Here is a 7,888-nt window from a genome sequence, read left to right as displayed (position 1 = left end):
TCATTTTGAGTTAATCCTTTCAAGAGCGTGCCATTTCCGCATTTTCTTTTTCACTCCCCACCTTCCTGGAGCCATCATTTTTTTTATTTATTTTCCTTTGCATAGCCATATGAGGGCTTATTTTTTAGCGGGACAAGTGGTACTTTCTAATGGCACAATTTAATATTGCATACAATGTAATAGGAAGCTTAAAATAAATTAAAAAAAACTCCAAATGGTGTGGAAATGGAAAAAAAAAAAACTAAAAAAAAAAACAACTTTGGAAAAAATTGTTTATTTTCGTCGCCATATTTTGACCTTCTTATATTTTTTATAGTTACGCCTACGGAGCTGAGAGGTGGAGGTTGTGGGCTCACTTTCTTTGTGGGGTGATTTGTACTTTTATAGAATCCATTTTGGAGCATGACTTTTTGATCACTTTATTCATTTTTTTGGGAAGTTAATTATGGGGAATAGTGGTGAGTTGAATATCTATCGGTTTTTATTTTTCATAGATTTATTCTTTTTTTTTTTTTTTTTTATTCACTCTAGGTGACTATAACAAGCAGTCGGCAGATGGAAATCTGACCCATTACTGAATAGAAAATTCTGTATATGTCAAAGCAGTGCTGCCACCAGCAGGCCTGTATTGGAATATACCTGTGATAGGAATCGGAGCCTCCAGCAGGAGCTGGCCTATCGTTACCACTAAACAGCTTCCCCAATCTCATCGAAGGGAAGCTGTTACCGGCGTGGGAGCACAGAGCTCACGCATTTTCACCACTCGGATGCTGTGGTGACATTTGACCACAGTATCTGACGGGTTAAAAGTCAGAGATCGGCGTTATCGCCGATCACAGACATCAGTCCCGGGAGTCTTGTTTAAATCTGCAGAAACCCAGTGTCTATTGTGCTCGCTGCACCATCTTTCAAGACCCGACTTCTGACAGACATGTACAGTGTAGGTAAGGAAAGGGGTGGCCCCTGTTCTAATGGTCAGTGGGTGCCCCAGCAGAACCCCCGCAATGTAGTAGTTATCCTCCATCCTATGAACAGGAGATAACTTCTCATAACAGGAATACCCTTTAATTGACCCTGTTGTTTACATCTCTATAATATTGTGAGCACAGTCGGGACTGTTGTAGGAGCCATGTTGGTAATGAGCACACTTTGATTCCCGGGGAGGCAGACGGGACACGCGCTCTTTGTTGGTAGTGTGTTTACGGCACACACAGGAAATATAGACTATCAGCTTCCTGTTCCTGAGAAAGCCATGACGCGGGACGCAGAATTATTTTTGATTCACAATTCCCAGCTGGGGTCTGTTGACTACAGTCCTGCATAAGAGTCATTGTTAAGAGTTTGGAACATTTTCCATATCACGTTTCTAGTTTACTACATTCTAGGGAGTTGTTGGGCTGGAAGACAATGAAAGAAAAGGAGCAGAGCATAAACACCGAGCAATCTGCAGTAAAGGGTGGTCTTCCAGGGGTGCAATACTTTCAGAAAACTGAGGATTCAAAAAAACATCACAGCAAACTGGAGCCTAGATGGGTGGAGGGGTCTTTCTCAAAAAGGTGGTCTTTTGGTTTCACTTGCGTTTATGAAAATGTTACAAATATTTATATACCGCCATAGTGTAAACTGCTCGGCATATAGTGGTCTGCACCTGTAAAAGAAATTCTGGTCTGTATTCAAATTCTTCAAGTAATTTCTCACACTATTATAGTAGTTATATTCCTGTACATAGGAGGCAGTATTATAGTAGTTATATTCTTGTACATAGGAGCAGTATTATAGTAGTTATATTCTTGTGCATAGGAGGCAGTATTATAGTATTTATATTCTTGTACATAGGAGCAGTATTATAGTAGTTATATTCTTGTACATAAGAGCAGTATTATAGCAGTTATATTCTTGTACATAGGAGCAGTATTATAGTAGTTATATTCCTGTACATATGAGCAGTATTATAGTAGATATATTCCTGTACATAGGAGGCAGTATTATAGTAGTTATACTCTTGTACTTAGGAGCAGTATTATAGTAGTTATATTCTTGTACATAGGAGAAGAATTATAGTAGTTATATTCTTGTACATAGGAGCAGTATTATAGTAGTTATATTCTTGTACATAGGAGTAGTATTATAGTAGTTATATTCTTGTACATAGGAGCAGTATTATAGTAGTTATATTCTTGTACATAGGAGCAGTATTATAGTAGTTATATTCTTGTTCATAGGAGCAGTATTATAGTAGTTATATTCCTGTACATAGGAGGCAGTATTATAGTAGTTATATTCTTGTACATAGGAGGCAGTATTATAGTAGTTATATTCTTGTACATAGGAGTAGTATTATAGTAGTAATATTCCTGTACATAGGAGCAGTATTATAGTAGTTATATTCTTGTACATAGGAGCAGTATTATAGTAGTTATATTCTTGTACATAGGAGCAGTATTATAGTAGTTATATTCCTGTACATAGTAGTATTATAGCAGTTATATTCCTGTACATAGGAGCAGTATTATAGTAGTTATATTCTTGTGCATAGGAGGCAGTATTATAGTATTTATATTCTTGTACATAGGAGACAGTATTATAGTAGTTATATTCTTGTACATAGGAGGCAGTATTATAGTAGTTATATTCTTGTACATAGGAGGCAGTATTATAGTAGTTATATTCTTGTACATAGGAGCAGTATTATAGTAGTTATATTCTTGTGCATAGGAGGCAGTATTATAGTAGTTATATTCTTGTACATAGGAGGCAGTATTATAGTAGTTATATTCTTGTACATAAGAGCAGTATTATAGCAGTTATATTCTTGTACATAGGAGCAGTATTATAGTAGTTATATTCTTGTACATATGAGCAGTATTATAGTAGTTATATTCCTGTACATAGGAGGCAGTATTATAGTAGTTATACTCTTGTACTTAGGAGCAGTATTATAGTAGTTATATTCTTGTACATAGGAGAAGAATTATAGTAGTTATATTCTTGTACATAGGAGCAGTATTATAGTAGTTATATTCTTGTACATAGGAGTAGTATTATAGTAGTTATATTCTTGTACATAGGAGCAGTATTATAGTAGTTATATTCTTGTACATAGGAGCAGTATTATAGTAGTTATATTCTTGTTCATAGGAGCAGTATTATAGTAGTTATATTCCTGTACATAGGAGGCAGTATTATAGTAGTTATATTCTTGTACATAGGAGGCAGTATTATAGTAGTTATATTCTTGTACATAGGAGTAGTATTATAGTAGTAATATTCCTGTACATAGGAGCAGTATTATAGTAGTTATATTCTTGTACATAGGAGCAGTATTATAGTAGTTATATTCTTGTACATAGGAGCAGTATTATAGTAGTTATATTCCTGTACATTGTAGTATTATAGCAGTTATATTCCTGTACATAGGAGCAGTATTATAGTAGTTATATTCTTGTGCATAGGAGGCAGTATTATAGTATTTATATTCTTGTACATAGGAGACAGTATTATAGTAGTTATATTCTTGTACATAGGAGGCAGTATTATAGTAGTTATATTCTTGTACATAGGAGGCAGTATTATAGTAGTTATATTCTTGTACATAGGAGGCAGTATTATAGTAGTTATATTCTTGTACATAGGAGCAGTATTATAGTAGTTATATTCTTGTACATAGGAGGCAGTATTATAGTAGTTATATTCTTGTACATAAGAGCAGTATTATAGTAGTTATATTCTTGTACATAGGAGCAGTATTATAGTAGTTATATTCTTGTACATATGAGCAGTATTATAGTAGTTATATTCCTGTACATAGGAGGCAGTATTATAGTAGTTATACTCTTGTACTTAGGAGCAGTATTATAGTAGTTATATTCTTGTACATAGGAGAAGAATTATAGTAGTTATATTCTTGTACATAGGAGCAGTATTATAGTAGTTATATTCTTGTACATAGGAGTAGTATTATAGTAGTTATATTCTTGTACATAGGAGCAGTATTATAGTAGTTATATTCTTGTACATAGGAGCAGTATTATAGTAGTTATATTCTTGTTCATAGGAGCAGTATTATAGTAGTTATATTCCTGTACATAGGAGGCAGTATTATAGTAGTTATATTCTTGTACATAGGAGGCAGTATTATAGTAGTTATATTCTTGTACATAGGAGTAGTATTATAGTAGTAATATTCCTGTACATAGGAGCAGTATTATAGTAGTTATATTCTTGTACATAGGAGCAGTATTATAGTAGTTATATTCTTGTACATAGGAGCAGTATTATAGTAGTTATATTCCTGTACATAGTAGTATTATAGCAGTTATATTCCTGTACATAGGAGGCAGTATTATAGTAGTTATATTCCTGTACATAGGAGCAGTATTATAGTAGTTATATTCCTGTACATAGGAGGCAGTATTATAGTAGTTATATTCTTGTACATAGGAGCAGTATTATAGTAGTTATATTCCTGTACATAAGAGCAGTATTATAGTAGTTATATTCTTGTACATAGGAGCAGAATTATAGTAGTTATATTCTTGTACATAGGAGCAGTATTATAGCAGTTATATTCTTGTACATAGGAGCAGTATTATAGTAGTTATATTCTTGTGCATAGGAGGCAGTATTATAGTATTTATATTCTTGTACATAGGAGACAGTATTATAGTAGTTATATTCTTGTACATAGGAGGCAGTATTATAGTAGTTATATTCTTGTACATAGGAGGCAGTATTATAGTAGTTATATTCTTGTACATAGGAGGCAGTATTATAGTAGTTATATTCTTGTACATAGGAGCAGTATTATAGTAGTTATATTCTTGTACATAGGAGGCAGTATTATAGTAGTTATATTCTTGTACATAAGAGCAGTATTATAGTAGTTATATTCTTGTACATAGGAGCAGTATTATAGTAGTTATATTCTTGTACATATGAGCAGTATTATAGTAGTTATATTCCTGTACATAGGAGGCAGTATTATAGTAGTTATACTCTTGTACTTAGGAGCAGTATTATAGTAGTTATATTCTTGTACATAGGAGAAGAATTATAGTAGTTATATTCTTGTACATAGGAGCAGTATTATAGTAGTTATATTCTTGTACATAGGAGTAGTATTATAGTAGTTATATTCTTGTACATAGGAGCAGTATTATAGTAGTTATATTCTTGTACATAGGAGCAGTATTATAGTAGTTATATTCTTGTTCATAGGAGCAGTATTATAGTAGTTATATTCCTGTACATAGGAGGCAGTATTATAGTAGTTATATTCTTGTACATAGGAGGCAGTATTATAGTAGTTATATTCTTGTACATAGGAGTAGTATTATAGTAGTAATATTCCTGTACATAGGAGCAGTATTATAGTAGTAATATTCCTGTACATAGGAGCAGTATTATAGTAGTTATATTCTTGTACATAGGAGCAGTATTATAGTAGTTATATTCTTGTACATAGGAGCAGTATTATAGTAGTTATATTCCTGTACATAGTAGTATTATAGCAGTTATATTCCTGTACATAGGAGCAGTATTATAGTAGTTATATTCTTGTACATAGGAGCAGTATTATAGTAGTTATATTCTTGTACATAGGAGCAGTATTATAGTAGTTATATTCCTGTACATAGGAGCAGTATTATAGTAGTTATATTACTCTACATAGGAGCAGTATTATAGTAGTTATATTCTTGTACATAGGAGCAGTATTATAGTAGTTATATTCTTGTACATAGGAGCAGTATTATAGTAGTTATATTCTTGTACATAGGAGCAGTATTATAGTAGTTATATTCTTGTACATAGGAGCAGTATTATAGTAGTTATATTCTTGTACATAGGAGCAGTATTATAGTAGTTATATTCCTGTACATAGAAGGCAGTATTATAGTAGTTATATTCTTGTATATAGAGAGCAGTATTATAGTAGTTATATTCTTGTACATAGGAGCAGTATTATAGTAGTGATATTCTTGTACATAGGAGCAGTATTATAGTAGTTATATTCTTGTACATAGGAGCAGTATTATAGTAGTTATATTCTTGTACATAGGAGCAGTATTATAGTAAATATATTCTTAAACATAAAATCACGACCACTTAGAAAAATCTTTTTATTTCTTATTTACTTTTTAAATTTTTTAATCAGATGTAATACAGGAGTTGTCAGTGACTCCAGTAGCAGAACTTGCTGTTCCTGAACAGTATTTTATCTGCAGCTTCTGTTCATCATTGTCTCCGGTCACATCATCGTCACTTTCTTGACTTCGGCTCATACCAAAACTGTATTATTTTCTCCCAAGAAAAAATAAAATAAAATTCAAAAATAAGATGAAAACTTGACAGTGAAATGTCTCATGCATTATATCACTGATCCGCCGCTTCTCAAAAAGTTCCAATAAATATTTTCTCTGGATTCCTCGTGTCTCACCTAAACCACCACCCCCACCACGATTGTGCCGACGCTGCCTTCAAGTGGCTCTATCTTCCTGACTTGGCTCTTCAAATCCATTCTTCGAAGACCTCCTCCAAACGTTGCAATGACAAGAAAGTTTTTTTTTTCAGGGAGGGAATAAAACCCAAACCCAGTTCTTACTTCCAGAAGACCACATTCCAGAGCTGCAGCCAGCACGGGTAGACAAAGAAGGAAATGAAGGGGAAGAGCAGTGATCCATAGAGGTAGTGGTCCAGCATGCCCCCAGCAATGGCCTGGAGGAAGATCTGCCAGCATTCCAAGAACGTAACCGGATACTCAATAAGTTCTCGGTACAGGAAGATGCTGCCCAGTAGAATGGTGGCCGGCGTGACCAGGACCAGAAGAAACGCATAGAGGAGTCTGCAAACATAAGAGAGGCGGCCTTAAACATGACTGCAAAACAGAAAATAAATCCTGTGCTACTGTCGTCGTCGGAAGCATCTTGTAAGTTTCATACTCTAGTCACATCCAGAGCTGTGTGTTAACAATAAAAATAAAAATAAATAACCTTACTGGGAAAGTAGTAAGAAAGCAGCCTAAAGGCATGACAGTAAAACAGCAGACTTGTGAATGCAGCTCTGGGTGTGACTAGAGTATAATACAATGGGAAAGTCAGGATTCGAAGATGAATCATAGCAAAATGGTGCAGAATTTACTCTGATTCAAAGGGGAAAATTCTGAGTTTGTCAAATAATGTAAATAATAAGAAGAATCAACCTGAAAACATAAGGAAATCGTGTAACAGGAGACTTCTGATGTGGATTTGTGGGATCACTCACTTGGGTCCGACGGGCTGGACAATAGCGGCCACTGGCACAATGGTGACGGCCAGGATAAACCCCAGGGAGAAGTTAATGACGGCGATGCAGCCGAGCTGAACGGCCAGATACAAGAGGGAGATCAGCTTCAGTGTCATCCAGCCCTGGTCCGATCCGCCGCCAGTCAGGACCCTGCAGGGAAAGGACAGAGACGCCACTGGTTGGATTAGGGGGTTGCACATATTCGCTGTCCAGACGTTCATGTAACCAGAAAAGAAGGAAAATAAAATGGCTGCAAATTGACATTCCTAGTACACAGGCCTGTGCACACCGGGGCACGCCGCAGCTCCTGCGCAATAAGAACAACACACAAAATGTTCTCGCCTATTTGCATTTCAGCAGCCATGACACTTTTATTTTCATAGATGTGGCTGTATGAGGCATTGTGGGGGGGGGGGGGAAGGTTGAGGTATACACTTGTACATATAAACTATGGAAGTATAACTCCCATCATTGCGATGGTTGTGCAGTGTGAAGATATTGACGACTTATTCTCAGGATATCAGATCAGCAGAGGGCCGAATCCTGGCACCCTCCCTCTGTACAGGCAGCACCACGGTGCAATCAAAATACTGTACACTGACTGGAA

At 35.2% G+C, this 7,888-nt stretch overlaps 1 protein-coding gene across 1 annotated transcript in view; it reads right to left on the bottom strand.

The window, feature by feature from the left end:
• Positions 1–6,491: 6,491 nt before the first annotated feature.
• GPAA1 (glycosylphosphatidylinositol anchor attachment 1) overlaps positions 6,492–7,888 on the bottom strand; it is a 30,926-nt gene continuing 29,529 nt past the window's right edge. The window contains exons 12-13 of the mRNA XM_040434352.1: positions 7,261–7,431; positions 6,492–6,841 (exon numbers count right to left, since the gene is read on the bottom strand). Of these exons, the coding sequence (XP_040290286.1) occupies positions 6,598–6,841; positions 7,261–7,431 (415 nt within the window). The 3' untranslated portion in view covers positions 6,492–6,597. The remainder of the gene's footprint in view (positions 6,842–7,260; positions 7,432–7,888) is intronic.

The sequence above is a fragment of the Bufo bufo genome, chromosome 5 (assembly GCF_905171765.1).
Source record: "Bufo bufo chromosome 5, aBufBuf1.1, whole genome shotgun sequence".
Taxonomy (NCBI): Eukaryota; Metazoa; Chordata; class Amphibia; order Anura; family Bufonidae; genus Bufo; species Bufo bufo.
The sequence above is the reverse complement of the archived record's forward strand: the minus strand, read 5'-3'. Positions and strand labels throughout refer to the sequence as shown.